Source organism: Branchiostoma lanceolatum, chromosome 17 (assembly GCF_035083965.1).
Source record: "Branchiostoma lanceolatum isolate klBraLanc5 chromosome 17, klBraLanc5.hap2, whole genome shotgun sequence".
In the NCBI taxonomy this organism is placed as follows: domain Eukaryota; kingdom Metazoa; phylum Chordata; class Leptocardii; order Amphioxiformes; family Branchiostomatidae; genus Branchiostoma; species Branchiostoma lanceolatum.
In genome coordinates, this window is record NC_089738.1 from 15,341,865 (window position 1) to 15,357,028 (window position 15,164).

General features: G+C 41.0%; 3 protein-coding genes and 1 long non-coding RNA gene across 7 annotated transcripts in view; 1 reads left to right on the plus strand and 3 right to left on the minus strand.

Annotated features, from left to right (window-relative positions):
• Positions 1 to 1,517, plus strand: part of LOC136423568 (transcriptional coactivator YAP1-like) — a 34,293-nt gene extending 32,776 nt beyond the window's left edge. For all 3 annotated transcript variants that reach the window (XM_066411790.1, XM_066411791.1, XM_066411792.1), the window contains exon 8: positions 142 to 1,517. In XM_066411790.1, the coding sequence (XP_066267887.1) occupies positions 142 to 401 (260 nt within the window). In that variant the 3' untranslated portion in view covers positions 402 to 1,517. The remainder of the gene's footprint in view (positions 1 to 141) is intronic.
• A 1,869-nt stretch (positions 1,518 to 3,386) lies between these two features.
• Positions 3,387 to 5,847, minus strand: LOC136423569 (uncharacterized). Its single transcript, XR_010753756.1, has 2 exons — positions 4,850 to 5,847; positions 3,387 to 4,794 (listed from the first exon to the last, which is right to left on the minus strand). It is a non-coding gene; the product is annotated as an uncharacterized lncRNA (long non-coding RNA).
• Positions 5,848 to 6,661: 814 nt separating this feature from the next.
• On the minus strand, positions 6,662 to 8,709 carry LOC136423287 (neutral cholesterol ester hydrolase 1-like). Its single transcript, XM_066411409.1, has 3 exons — positions 8,513 to 8,709; positions 7,984 to 8,047; positions 6,662 to 7,701 (listed from the first exon to the last, which is right to left on the minus strand). The coding sequence occupies exons 1-3, from the start codon at positions 8,673 to 8,675 to the stop codon at positions 6,930 to 6,932; spliced, it is 999 nt and encodes a 332-aa protein (XP_066267506.1). The 5' UTR covers positions 8,676 to 8,709; the 3' UTR covers positions 6,662 to 6,929.
• Positions 8,710 to 11,277: 2,568 nt separating this feature from the next.
• Positions 11,278 to 14,405, minus strand: LOC136423704 (uncharacterized). Of its 2 annotated transcripts, none has more exons than XM_066411982.1 (2): positions 13,889 to 14,405; positions 11,278 to 12,381 (listed from the first exon to the last, which is right to left on the minus strand). In XM_066411982.1, the coding sequence occupies exons 1-2, from the start codon at positions 13,914 to 13,916 to the stop codon at positions 12,107 to 12,109; spliced, it is 303 nt and encodes a 100-aa protein (XP_066268079.1). In that variant the 5' UTR covers positions 13,917 to 14,405; the 3' UTR covers positions 11,278 to 12,106. The 2 variants fall into 2 exon arrangements, with proteins under 2 accessions (XP_066268079.1, XP_066268078.1); XM_066411981.1 differs by having other exon boundaries at positions 11,278 to 12,384; positions 13,889 to 14,404.
• Between the last annotated feature and the right edge of the window lie 759 nt (positions 14,406 to 15,164).

Here is a 15,164-nt window from a genome sequence, read left to right on the forward strand (position 1 = left end):
TGGCCCTTATGTACGTGTATTGTATTACATTATATCATAGTTTGGGGGTAAAAGACAGACCCAATGTACTATATGACATTGCATCATGGCTGTTGCATAGAAGGTAGACCAACCTAACGTTCTGTATTACTTCTATCACAGCTGGTGCAGAAAAGATGCAGACAAGTCGGCCCAACTCGACCCAGCCCCAGCCCGGTCGCGGCGGCGGCGGCATGCCGGACATCCTGGACACCATGCAGGGCACCAACGTGGACCTGGGCTTCCCCGAGACGGAGGGCTCCAACGTGGACAGCGAGGAACTCGTGCCCAGCCTACAGGAGGCACTGAGCTCCGACATCCTGAACGACGTGGAGAACATGTTGTCACCGTCCAAGATCGACAACTTTCTCACCTGGTTGTAGTGGAGCCAAGAAGGCAACAGTATTAATGAGCCTTGGACAAAGGCCCAGGAGGACAACTTAAGTTGCCTTGGAAAACCATTTTCAAAGCGTCTGTTGGCCAGGGTTCCATTCTAGCTAGTTTGCCAACTAAACTGTTAGGAGTCCTGGTAAGCTAACTGGGATGGCACTCAGGCTAACCATTCTAGCAATACAAATGAATTTCTGCTATGTGCAGCTCGTGAAATTTTTAATGCGCGTAGCTGACAAAATTTAGTCACAGAACTTACGTGTATGTCCAACAGAGAGCTGACAAAGATGTTTTCGTAGGCATTGAAATGGTTTGTGTGTAGGCAACGAGAGTTGTCCTTGTGGGCCTTCATAGCCTTGAAAGGTATCCATAGGCTGATATGGATTCATGTATACAAGCAGTCGTGTTGAATAAGAATAGCCTGTCAAGAAACCGACAGAAGGAAGAGACAAAGACTGCAGCAGATAAAATAACCTTAAAAATATTGAGCAATATCACGAAAAGGCCACTTACAAAATACCTGGCACAGTATAGAGTCATATCAAAGTTTATGGTGCCTTTTGTACCTACTTAATAGGATGTTCTGTTGGTTTCACTAGGTCTTCAGCCTGCATGCCTTATACGGTAACAGATCTCGACCAATCGCATGGCTGCACAAGTGGAATTGACCAATGAGAGGATAATTCCTTTTGACCAATCAGTCTCTTGTTCATACTGACAAGCCAAGTATGGGTTGTATATTTTTATCAAAGATATTATCAAAACTAAAAAAAAGACAGAAAAAAAAAGTAAAAATTGGCATATTTTTTTGCAAAGTTGTAAGAAGAGGCTTTTTTATACAGTAAAACCAACAGAATATCTGACCATTAGTAACTCTACTGGCCTGACCACTGTAGGGTCTAAGTCCTACCTTAGTGTTGTAAAGATTTGTTTGATATCTCAATATATAACATTTTTGTCTTCATTTTATAAGTAGCTAGATTGAGAAAAAGACGTTATTTTCACATCATATCAGGTGAAGTAGAACAGTAAAGTCATATCTTTTAGCGGTTTGCATATCACCAAGAGATAGTTTACTTTACGGTGTAGAGAGGACAATTTTTTTTATGTTTAGCCATAAGTATGGCTAAACATATTGTTTTCTCTCATGTTTCTTCTCCTGTCAAATCTTCAAATCGATTCATCTCTGTCATTTTTTGACCAAATGACCTGAAATTTGGTACAGAGGTAATGTAGGCAAAAACGAAAGTACGTTCTTTTCCTTTTTTTGATATTGACCTTGAAAGTGATTTTATTGAGGTTTTTAGGCTATTTTTAGCATATCTTGGCCTCCTGCGCCCTGGTATTTCAACCGAATGACCTGAAATTTGCTGTATATGTGGCTTGAACAAATATTTAAAGGACTACATTCCCATTTTTGGCATACATATATTCAAAACGATTTATTTTGGGCTTTCTTGACAATATTTGCCACTTCTGTCACTTTCAATACTACATGTGACCTACAGGTCGTTGACCCCGAGTGCCTTGCACCTGGCGAAGCTGGAAGTTTGCTTACGAGGAGGAAAGACCGGACATAAACATTTAACGTGATTATCGGGAAAACACCATGTTCCCTTAAACTCAGTGGTTAAATTGCAGTTTAGGAAATTTTATAACAGAAAACAAGTTAAATCAATGATTTTGTGAATGTTTATTCTAGCATTAGTTATTCCAGATATTTTCAAACTCCAAATTCTTCAACACAACACGGGAGATCGTTTCTCCTCAGACTGGCGCGTACTAGTGACTATATTATGTGCCGGGAATGTTTATCTATCGCACGCCTTGGAAGGAAGTTCAACCATGATAAATGGTCGGCCGTTGCGAAAATTTGGAATCCCATGCTGTTGATTTTCGTGATTGAATCTGTAAGAAAATATATTTTCATGTCGTTCATGTTTTTGGGACGGACGCCGGGACGGGGTGAATTTTTTCTATCATAACATTTTCGTCCCGTTAGTAATGCAAATCGAATCGTGTTGCACAAGAGGCAAAACACTAAAAACGTGGGTCTTGTGGAGTGTTTTGGAGCGGGAAAATGCCGGATATTAGCGGTGCCGAACAGTGTACATCGTCGCGCGCGGGTGACGCTCCGTCAAAACAAATCCGCTGGTGGTCTAGCGCGGCCACCGAAAATAGGCAGAAACACACAGGAGGACTTAGCACCTTCGTTTATGAGGGAATTGTGAAAATCTTTTGTTACAAATTGTTCGAACATTGAAACATTTGGATAGATGGTTTGAAACTGTTCTAAATAAAGAGATTTTTGTGTAGTTACGTTCGAAATGTTTCCAACGTATGTGAAATAAGTTCAAACATGTTATAAGTTTCAATTCTAATTGTTTGAACACTTTAGAACTATTGTGACTTAGACATTCTTTTAATCAAAATAGTTCAAACGTATTACAAATATTATATTAAAACCCTCTCGGTGACTTTGAATTGACTCAAATATGTTGTTTTTGGTCATTTCCTTCGTCTCCTGTCAAATCTTCATATGTATACTATGGAAAACTTCATTCTTCCCTGGGGTTGATCTTTTTTAATTCAATTTTGAACTGGGTTGATTATGCGCAAGAGTGTAATTTTCAGCGGATATTTTTCGACTGGTTTACATGGAAATGGCACGGAATATCCCATTCTTGCAAGGGGAGGATTCTTTAATTATTTCTTTCAATTTTGAGCTGGAATGATTATGAAAAAGTCCATTTTTTTAGCAGAAGTGTATTTGTTAATCAATTAGTGGATATGGTTGTGGACTGGTCCAGATTGTGTTGAGGTGCTACTGGAAGACTCAATTTTGGACTGGGGTGATTCATTTTTTTAGTGCAAGTATTTAAGAATGGTCCATTGTTATTTTGGGAGAGTCCATTTTTTTGCATGGCGAGGAGTATGGCTAAACATGCTGTATTTGCTCGCAAATGTTGCCTTTCTAGTTTTCATTTTATTTTGTATATACGTTTGGATGAGATGTTATAATCGAAGAGAGTGAGTGAGTGAGTGGGATGATATATTGACTTTAAAGTTTTAGATTTGTTGAATAGAATGACAGTTGATCAATGAATTCATCAGCTTTGCTGCCAACTTTAACAGATCTTTATTTAGCTTGCTTGCAGCACAGTGCTTTTTGATCATGGTTTAAGGCCTTGCTTAAAGACAAGGGATTTATAAAACACAAAATGACTTCAGAATGCCTTCTAGCCCAAGTCTTCCATCAAAATGTTCTTAATCCATTCTTTGCCAAAGCTATATGGATTCTATGGTCCTACCAGAACATTTAAGGACGTTAGTGTTACCGAGGTGCTCTCTGTTACACAAAAACACACCCTTAGTCTTAAAACAACATGTTTTGTTTATAGGCCATCCAGAACTACTGTTGGTAATGATTTTAAGAAAACCTTTTGTGATTTTAGGACGACGTACTCGCAAGCATGTGCCTTTCATGATAAATGAATAATACTTATGCTTTGCAGCTATTTTAGTTGTTTATTAAGTTGTACATTTCCTTACATGAGTTTGGTGATACCGCTCCACCATTTTAGTTGATAAAATTTTTCTTGTTTTTCAAGTCCAACTTTATGTTTTGCATTTCTTTTCAAATGATAAGCTATGGACTTTGTAGGGCATTTTTATAGCTCTGAATATGGATGGTATGAAGATTCCAAATGTGTTTTCTGTGTATAGTGAGCAGTTTGGAATAACCCTTGTTTCTTACGGAAACAAAAATGGCTCAGATCTTGCCATTATGTAACAGGAGCACAGGACCGAATTGTTGCACTAGCAATACGGACATAAACAATCAGCAGCAAGCTAATGCCAAAATCTGATCCCCATGGTAACCAGCATTACCATAGCAACAGCACGTTGTCATGGCAACTTACAAAAATCATTGCTGCATTGCTCTTGTTGACATCAACGCTTATTTCAACTGACGAGTCCACTGTCATTCCAGTGACTAAAAGAGATATATTTTCCTGTGTCGTTTTGTATTTCTAATGTCCTCTGTGCCTTATACTATACTATAGGTATTTTCTAAGCAATAAGGAAAAAGAGCTCTACATTTATGTGCTAAAAGTAAACAGTCAAGCTCTAGCTTGCAGGGGGAAAATGATCTTTCCCACTATGAAGTACAGCAAAGGTGTATTTAACTTAACCAACAAGTGCCTTTTGTAGTATCTCACCTCAGTCCTGTTAGTTGCATATCAAATATCACAAATAATTGTATCACCAAATGACCATATCTTTTCTATAGATGCTGAAGTGAGGAGTTATGTAAAGATAATGGAATTCCTATTTACAATTGTATGTTACCATTTTCCATACATTCACAGGTTGTCCAGAGACCTTTGCACACTGCATTCTGGTAGACACGGCTCTATGGGTAGCACAGGGGCCAAACAAATCATTACCATAACAATTTTTATCCAGAAAGCGAATAGTACACATGTATTGCAAACGTGTTGTCATGGTAATGATGTTATTTGCTCCCTGTGCTATCCATCTGTGAATAGGTCTCTGTTGCCCCACCTGGAAAGTATCATGTGAACTGATGTCAAATGTCATAATTCGCTTGATTATTGACAACTATAAGTAACGGATTGTACTGATGCAGTACAGTGTGGTTATGGCAAAGGACAGTGTGGTGTTGTTACATACTTGAGCAAATGAGTTATGATATCCCACATGTGTTAATGCATGGAAGATTTGAACAGGAGGGGCTTTTAGACAATGGATATACGTAACATTTGTACATGTTTGTATCTTGGGACTCCATTATCTTTGTATAGTTGACTCTTTGATCACTTCAGAATGTTTCATATCATAAGAGTAGATATATTAGACATATCTAGTGTGCCATATCAGTTGCCAATGGCCAAATGTATGGGGTAGTAATAGGTGCATTCACTCCTGTATGTTGGAGAATGTATACCTGTATTTTTTTACATTCTCACCAACGCCCTTTTTCCTGATATCAGAAGCAGAGGCAGACAAAAAATTCTCACTGCTTCCATGTAGTCATATCAGAGCGTTGCGTCTCTACACGTAATGCACAATGTACTTAGAACCATATCACAAGAAAATATATCGAACTCTACAGCAATGTTGCAACAATTCTACAGCATATTTTTTTCTAGACCGACAAAAAAATCCCACCATATTTTGTGGAGCTGTATTTTGTTGAACCAAAATTACCAAATACTGCCATGCATTGTAACCAATTGCTGATGCAAAAGACAAGCTGGTTTATATAGTGACTAGCTAAGAGTAGAAGCACAAGGTGTAAATAGTGCCTTACAGAACAGTATAGAGTTATTCACCATATCAGGACACTTAAGGTAAGGTTTTATACTGTTAGTATGAATGATGTGAGTTTTAAAGAGAGAATGGACTTTGGTTTTTAAGATGTAAATAGAACTTTTGAAAAAAAAAATCTTTGGCTTGGTGTTGTTTCTTGAGTGTTTCTTCTTATTGTCAGATTTGGAGCTGATTGGGGGTTACTTAAGGTTTCAGAAAATGTCTTGATACAATCATTGGTGTAATAGTATGATTCATTCATCAGGAATACTTGGAACTGATTTTAACAGCAAAATCGTCAAATATTATCTCCATTATCTCGGTAGAAGCTAACCTCCATCAATCATTAATCTGTCGGGTCAGCACTTTGAAAAACAGTGCCTTTGAGAGATCTCTAGTGCAGCACCCCCCCCCCCCCCAGATTTGCACAGTTTAGATATGCAGGAGTGCATTATACTGGGGGACGTTGGGTTGGAGGTCTGTTTGGACGTATCTTTTCAGGGTGGTGGAATTATGTACCCTCGTGGACTTAAATCGGTAGATGTTGCATCCCATGGTTGTAATGCGAATAAGTAGGGCGTTGATATGGTCGTTTTCCGCGCTTCTTGACCTCAGTGAAAAATCTCGACTACAAATGTTCCATCCCTTGTCGTCCTTGCGCATCCTAACACGGTTTAGAACAGTGCCGCCAAATTGCTAAAATTATCAAAGCAGGTAAAACCGCAGCCAGCACAGGCAAAAACAACTCGGACCGATAGGGGTCCCCACTGATATTGCGACGTTTTGTTTCCCTCAGGCGAAAACATTGGGATAATATAAGGGTTAAAGGACCAACTTGTTGACTGATTTTGTGGTGATTTGCTTTCTTGTCAGTTTCCCTTAAAAATGATAAACAGGAAACAAATATGTATCTAGTTCCTTTATTGCGAAAATCGTATGTAAAAAGGACATACGGTTATACCTACGTATTGAGTAAGTAAAGGATAGATGTGAATATCATATACATCCGCTTTTCCTTGTCAGCCGGAAGGAGTCTGCAACGGAGGCTATCCAAATGAGGTGTTTTTACACTGCGATCAAAATGGATCAAAACACTCAGGTCTTCTTCAATAGAAGAAATAAAGGTATTGGTGATACTTGAATGACGTTATGTATAAAGGAATTTGAAAATTATCATGAGATGACTATAAATTTTCATTCAGAAATGACACCAAACTTTTCATAACATCCTTCCCAACCTGGAACTCCATCGGTTTCGTTATACGATTCAGAATACCGTGAAAACCTTTCTCAAAGTGTTCCAGCTTAACCCCAACCCCCGCCTTCTCCAGTCGTTTGGCATACATGATGCCGTCATCCCTTAGCACATCAAACTCACAGACCAGAATACAAGTGTTGGGACAACCGGCCAACTGACTATCCCCCGCCATGAGAGGGCAGAAATAGGGGTTAAGGATGTCCTTGATTTCTTCAGGTAGGTCGATGACGGTGTCGTCGCGGGGGGTCATTTTGGGAAGGGAGGGATCGACCAGGTGTCGGTCTACGTAAGCAGCGAATCGGGACGTCTTTACCCTGTCGCTAATGTGACTGTTCTTCACAAATGTCTTGGCCCACGAATCGTTACCGGTGAGGTACTTGTTAAAATGGGACGCAGGGGTTAACGCATCCAACCACGGCGTCTCCCGCGTTCTATAGGAAGCTGTTTGAAAATCCAGAGCCTGTAGAGCGGGGTAGATCAGGGCCTGTAGTTTGAGAGGACAGACGTTGTTGCTGCTTTCCTGTGCCAGTTTGAGGTCCACTGCCGTTGCCAGGTTGCCCCCTGCAGCATCCCCGGCTACACCCACACGAGCAGGGTCCACTCCGTACTGATCACGGGCGTAGCGCAGGAAGTATTTGGTAGCGTTGAGGCAGTCTTCGAATGGTATGGGAAACGTGTGCTCAGGCCCCAGCCGATAGCTGAAATATGTTTTATCATATTTAAAAATATTTCGTAATGACGTCCAGCAATGGAAGTAACATCGTGGAAAATGTTATACATGTATCAACTTGAAGATAAAAAGGAAAGACAGGTCAAAGAGCATTTCGGAAATAATGTGCAGGAAACGCAAGTGAATGTTTGAGGCCTAGATATTGACTTATAGCTATGCATGTATAAAATGTGTATTACGTGTTTTGTGTCGATATATTCACAAACTTTAACATTTGACGGAGCAGAAAAAAATGTGATCTAGTACTCACTCCACTGAAACTACCACTGCACCAGTTGTCTTTGCAATGTGTCTAGTGACGTTGTCGTAAATATCTGGAAGACGAAATGACGGTTTTAAGAACCTGCAGACATCATTGCATGGTGGCGAAAGAAACATCATTTTTATAAGTTGTAATCTCTGCAAAACTATCTTATACATGTAATAAAGTTAACGTTCTGGCAGCATTCAATGTTGCAACCTGCTGACCCATTGATATATGTCGCAGGCAACACCACCATATCAGTTACAACGGATTTGATACAAAACTTTGTTTATTTCATGACATATATGTTATATCATTAATCGTATAAGTTGCTTTGCTTGTTTTGTATTTACGTATTGTCCTTTATTTCGGGGGTGATAGCAAAACACTGTCCATGACTTGAATGTGTCACCACCATGTTTTGTTCATGAATGTTAAAAAAACAAGACAGCTGAACTTTGTACGATATATACACGACCATACCAATATTCCTCACTTTGCTATCGTACGATGGTCGTGCGATGAATGTACTCACCAACAGACAGCAGGACCCATCCTCCGCCATGCATAAAGACCAGACCTGCCCTGTCCTGGCCTTGGTCCTGACCCTGTGGCTGGTAGACTCGCACCTTGACTCCGTCAAGGCTCGTGTCCGTCACCAGTAGGGAGGGGTCGTCAATCCGAGGTCGGCGTTTCATCCCGCTCTTTCTGTGGTAGTCAAGACTTGATCCGAACCCCCAAAACTCGTATATCCTTAGACCTACCCTAAAAGAGAGAAAATCATATCGTTGCATGCAGACAGGTTATATCCGACAGAAATAGGACGGTAGTGTTTTCTAAAGTTGGCGGTATTGATACATACATAGTCTGCATTGTTATTTTTTATTCATAACTACACGTAGTACGAATATGCAGGGGTGCAAATATCTACTCTTAACCATGATACCGTTCTCATGTGCTTGTAATGTAATAGTGCAATGTGGCTTCGTCACAGTTTACGTGTTCAGCCGCATGCCCGATCATCCCTAATCTTCTCGATAAGTGTGTTGGGTTCTTTTACGTGCACAGGTTTGACGATTTAGTCGTATGCCTGAAGCCATCTCATTCACTGTGTCGCAGGATTTACGTCCCCATCCGAAGGGACGAATGCAATCCCAACCATAGGGTGTGTGTAATCTACATGGGTAACATAGGCAAAACAGACACATGTCTCAAAATGAAAATGAAGTCTCACCGCGAGCCTCTGAAACTTGTCGACCATCACGATGATCGTGACTTTTCCTGGTTCAGGAAAACCGGCCAGGACAAATTTACAGTAGTAGTACACCACGGTTGCCATGACTACGGCTAGCAAGCCACCTCCCACCTTCATCGCCGTCATCGCCGCTCCCATCTGAGAAAAGCGATTGAAACAAGATCACATACCAGGGGGCTCAAAATCGACCTTGAACTTCGGCTTCACAACACCTGCCCACATACCAAATATCATCGTAATCTATCAAGAGGTTCTTGAGTTATGCTGACTACAGTAGTGCGGAAACACAAACAGACAGACAAACAAACAAACAAACACACACACACACAGACACACCCAAAACTATTTCTCAACTTTTCATCGAGATAACAACAACAACAAAGAAATGACAAACCAAAACACAACACAACTGATTCGACCCTTTTTGTTAATCTCCAAGCAGATGTTAGAAAGGAAAATCGTTACGTTTTCTAGCTCCCCGTTTTTACTTCCAAACCGCTGTCCTTTCTTACATCCGCTAGGCCGCGGTTTCATAGTGGAGCCAGTGGAATAAAAAGCAGTCATTGTGATCTTGAATAAGCGTTGTGTGAATTCGTTGAAGCTAGTGATTGTAAACTGGCTACTGGGATTCCCACAATACAGACTACTAGTATTAACGAAACTTGGCACACTCATAAAGCATCAAAAGATTCTTGAACTAATAAATACAATTTCACCTTCTTACGATAACCAGAAGTGAGTCATAGGAAATCTTCATTGAACATCCCTCGTTTACATGCATTATACAGTGAATCAATCCCTTACCTTTACCCACAAGTTAGTTCTTTGACTGCAATAGCCTCCTCCCCTCCCGGACTTGTTTGTACTCTGACTACCAGTTCGACGACTTGATCATTGACCTGTGTCAGCACTGAGGCCAACCATTTGGTGCTGTTGTTCGGATGATCAACTAACATAAATGTCTTACTCTAGGACCCGCTCATTTCAGCCTGTCCTGCTCTCGCCTAAACGTTTGTGGAGATTGTACTATACAACTTAGATTTCAGAAGTGTTTTTCTATAAGGCAAGACAATGAGAAATACTTTGTGACAACGAGCCGAAATTCCACTCTACGACTTCATGCCAGGAATTTGGAACTGATTTTGTATCTTACGCCGAAAGTAGGTCATGTATGCTTACCTGCACAGTTACTAGTACCGGGAAGATCAGGGAGAGACTCAACAAGATTTACAAAGAAGCCATCGCCACCTTTTTTTGCATCAGTTAATCATGCCACGTCACCTGGTGAAGGCATAAAGCTGTGATGTCATTTATACACTCCCACAGGGATAGATTACACTGCTATATGTAGATACATGTAGGCTCGGTCGCATTACAAAGTAAGTATATATACATATACTCTACTTGTGAAAACGAATCTTTTTGCGCTTTGTGTGTTTGTTTCAGTCATACCTTAACATTTTGCATGATATTCCAATTCTGAAGTCAAGGGATACACAAATCCAATTAGGTCACAGAGATGTCGCAGCGCGATCGCCGTGGAATGGTGCCTTCGAGTGAAATCGTTCTGCCACTCACTATTAATCTATACAAGGATGACAACAGGGCATTTTTTTCCTTTTAGAGTAGAATGGATAATAGAATTTAGGGCGAAAACGTACTACCTCTGGTGTTATCATTGGAAGTCAGGCCTTGTTGCTGCCCTCCCGACATGGTGCCATTTGACAGGTTCACTGAACACCAAAAACACGCCTTGCACCAGAAAGGGCGTTTGTGGATATAATCGTGACTCTAGACTCGAGAAACCGTGTACTTCTGATTGCCGAACCTAACAGAAAACAAAGATTAAAGCTTCCGCGCCAGGCTGGAGGCCTGCCCCCCTACTTTGCCCCTCGCGGGGTTATTTGGGGGTAACCGAAGTTGAAGTTGAAGCTTACCACATCGGATGGGCTACAAACGTCACACATTGGACAGCCGAGACAAGTCACATATGAAAACTTAATACTTAACTTCATCTAATATTGAAACATGCTGTGAAAGGAATATCGTTTCTTTACACAAAGCCGTGGTGTTTATTGTGTACAATGATGTATGCATAGTCTATGCTGGAGAAAAACAGCTGGTTTGAAAACATTGCAAATTTACATTATCATCGTCAATAAGAGAGGCGCATGCGTGTGTTTTGGAGAAAATTGTCCAGCAGATTATATTAAAAAAAAATAATAAAGACTATTCCAACTGTGAAACAGCGACAGCATATATTCAAAACTGTTCTGAGAGAATTGTGAAAATACTCAAAAGTAAACAGTCGTATCCAAGTAGTTCACGTTTTCGATTAAGTTGATTGAACTCATCCACTCATCCTTGGTTACTATAGTATAAGGCATGTTTTTCTAAATCGGTGCTTTTTCAGTTCACAATGAACAAATTATTATCCATTGAGGATCTGAGAAAATATTCTGTTTGTTTTGTGTCTCAAAGGGAAAAACTGCGAAAAGTACAAATTTAACAACAGCGAACATACATGTATAGAGCTTTAAAATAGATGCAACTTCTTTTCCTTGAATATGCTTCTTAAAATACCATAAAAGCCAATCATGTGTATTATCGTAAACTAGTAAGCTGTGTCTTCGACATACTATACAAAGAAGAAATATAAATAAGGGCCCATCTGATCAGCCGACACAGAATCGGACGGGGGATGCCACAGACTATCTGATGCATTTGACCCGTACTAGACGAGCCAAGCTGCATTAAGTGCCGTCATAGAAGACTTTAACCCATTTCTTGATAGGGACTGTTGCCGTATAGTCGAAAAATTGGGAAGGTCGATTCTTCGTGTTGGTAATTGCAGTTTAAAGAGTTTTAACGATACTACTCAGAATGTCTTTCCTCCACGGTCGCAGCTAGATCCTTGCGGCCACACTTCTTGAGCGCCTCCGCCAGGATCCTAGTCTGAACCCCGGGCCCCTTGTCTCTAGTTCGCGTAAACCACAGGACCAGCATGGCGTACACTGCCTCGGCCTCATTCCCGGGGTGGTCGGCTAAACACCGGTCCACCTCCGCCTTCTTGATGGCCAGGTGTGTGCCCAAGCGCCGCCACTCGTTTTCCAGCTGATCTGCAAGTCTCATCAAGAAGGCGTCGTCGACTGCTAGGAAAAAAAGGCACAAAAAAAATCATCAATCAAAAGTTACAAAATGTCAGATAAATCCGCTCTAGTAAAGCACCTTATGGTGTTATAGATATTCATAGAAAGAAGAATGTTTTAATAGCTCAACTGGTAGCAGCCTCACAGTTGAGCCCCTTGTTCCAATTGGTTGTTAACTGGGAAACCCCGGTCATGACTTCTCAGTTGGGGCTGCACCCATCTTTCGGAAGAGACGTAAAATGGGGGTCCCGTGTTCAAGGAGGTGACTCAAGCACGTAAAATGGGGAGTGCTAGCAACCCTTCCCTGTAAAGATACACCCTGCTAAAACAGCAAGGAAACTTGCTGCCCTATGTGCCAATGCAAGGCACTGCAAGGGTCTGAACAAACGAACGATTTTCTAGATCTCTTCCCAAGTGACATTCGGTCATTTACATTATTGTCTCCTCAATTGGAAGCTAAAATCAAAGCCATGATATACTAATATGGTGCATAGTATGGCGCCCATCTCCGTTTCTATAGCCCTTGGGCCATACAGCTATACAAGCACTATAGCAGCGAATAGACCGTGCGGTGGTGAGTGTTGTAGCTCCCTACCAACACTGTGTTCTATACCCATACGACTGCATTGTTATGAAACAATGTAAGAATATCGAGCGAATATGCTTGACCTAAAACTGTAAATAGATTCATTAGGTAGATAGATCCCGGACAAAAGAGTGACGTCAGAATGGTTTTGCTACCTGAAGGAAGACTTTCACCATTCGTGACTACTGTAATCCACACCAACTTTCACTTGTGGTCAAGCGTTCTTCAACATGGTTTATTTCAACGTATGGTTTACTTCTAAATCGGACGGGGATGACCAATTCAAATTATGCTGTGAATCTAAAAGCAAACAAAAACTTGGAAAAGAACATCTAGACCTCAAAAGTGAATCGTTGTTTATTACGTCGAGACGTGACGTCTAAAGCTGACTAAACTGACTTAAACTGACTGGCATAAGTGCGGAGTCACACACTAGAAACGGTTCACCAGTGACGGAGAATGCGTGAGGACAAACATAGCTTCATTGTAACAGTCTCAATTCACGCTCACGGCTAGAGGGAAATCAAGAAGTTGTCCGGAATGCGACCAACTGGCTGTTCCGGTTTGTTTATGTTGACGAGATTCACTGGTCATTTCGTATAGCTGAAGAAACTTAAAGTGGTACATTGTACACCTGCCATAACAACAGTTACCGAAGTGCATTGCCGTCTGATATTTCGTTGTTATATAACCATCTTGTGTTTCACATGATATCCAATGTCTACCAAATAATACATGGTTAGCATGAAGCAGGGAGCGGTTAAGACTATTGTGAAAACATTCCATACACCAAAGCAGCAGCAAATGCAAGGAAACTCCTTGCTATAAAACGCTGCGAATCTGTAGCATACCAGATGTTATAGAAGACTACAGGCATACGAAAGAATGGAGATTATATATAGCTATATGAACATTACTCACCTTGTTTGAGTTGATTGTCGGACTCCATGATCAACAGAGTAAGGCGCGCAGTTCTTCACCAAAACAATTGAGGCATGTGAAAAGCTGCTCTGTTGTAGGCTTCCCGCCAAGGGTCCTAAACCACCTTTAGTCGATGTCTTCTATTAAACACAAGTTCACTTAACAACCGCTTGTGACAATACCAACGTAGTACCGCAGTTCTAATTCAAGATCCGGTGCGATCTGACTCTTATATTGAGTAATAGAGTGGCCGAATTTAAGTGGATGTCCCCATCGACCAGCAACCACAAGCCCACTAAGAACGCGCTAGAATCTTTTCATGTCAACATAGCCACGAAAGGCGTTCGACTCGTACGCAACAAAAGCCCGCGTGTTGTACAAATAGCGCCGTAGGTTTGATCCTTGGTAGCTAATCGCGGCTCAAGTTTCTTGGACAAATAGTCTTCAAACGACAATTCAGGGAACGAGTCATTGATCCGGCTGGTCTGGTTGGAGAGACTTTCACCTGGGGTATTTTGGCAACTCCAACGGGAGGGAGACACAAGAGGTGCAGGTGTGGCATATTGGAGTTGTTGACTCCTTAGTGACCTTGAAAGTATTTTGTTATGCTCTACGTCTTTTTGAGGGGAACTCAATTCAAAAAACCACATTGTTATGAATACAAAATCAACCACGTTTCGTAAAATTTCATCAGAGGTAAAGAAAGAAATGGACCCTCAAAAACTAAACAGTAGCCCCCCCCCCCATGTATACCCTTCTTGGTATCTAGGTGTAGGTGCAGGTTTGACCTTGGAGTTGAACGTTTGTTTACTCTAAGAAACCCCTTTTTTACTAAGGGGAATTCCTCTACAGTAGCAGGTGTTATTTTCTTACAGACTACTTTGTTAAGAGTACAAAGTGAACCACGTTTTGTAACATTTTATCAGAGATAAATATGAATGCACCATTATAATCCAGTAACATAACTGTAGCCCCCCCCATGCAGACCTTTCTTGGTATCTAGGTATGGGCTCCAATGGGTTATATAACACTTACTTAATCACTGTCACGTTCAATTGATTTGAATAAATGCACTCAAACGTTGGAACAGACACTCCCTTGAGGGTCAGAGATATGTCAAGGGCCAGGTAAAACATTTGTACACACCGGGAGAACTTATATGTTGTTTAGTCTTTGCCAAAAACTGTGTGAAAGAGTCAGAGAGTAGAAGAAAGGTTTAAGTTTGCTGAAGGCAAACTTGTTTGTTTGTTCGATCGCCTCAAGTTCAACTCAGGGG

Coding starts and splice junctions, on each gene's coding strand:
- LOC136423287 (XM_066411409.1), bottom strand. CDS start 8,675: ATGAAACGCCGACCTCGGATTGACGACCCCTCCCTACTGGTGACGGAC. Junction 8,048..8,512: donor ATGGGTCCTGCTGTCTGTTG/GTGAGTACATTC, acceptor TTCGTCTTCCAG/ATATTTACGACAACGTCACT. Junction 7,702..7,983: donor GCAGTGGTAGTTTCAGTGGA/GTGAGTACTAGA, acceptor AACATATTTCAG/CTATCGGCTGGGGCCTGAGC.
- LOC136423704 (XM_066411981.1), bottom strand. CDS start 13,916: ATGGAGTCCGACAATCAACTCAAACAAG. Junction 12,385..13,888: donor CGACAATCAACTCAAACAAG/GTGAGTAATGTT, acceptor TTTTTTTCCTAG/CAGTCGACGACGCCTTCTTG.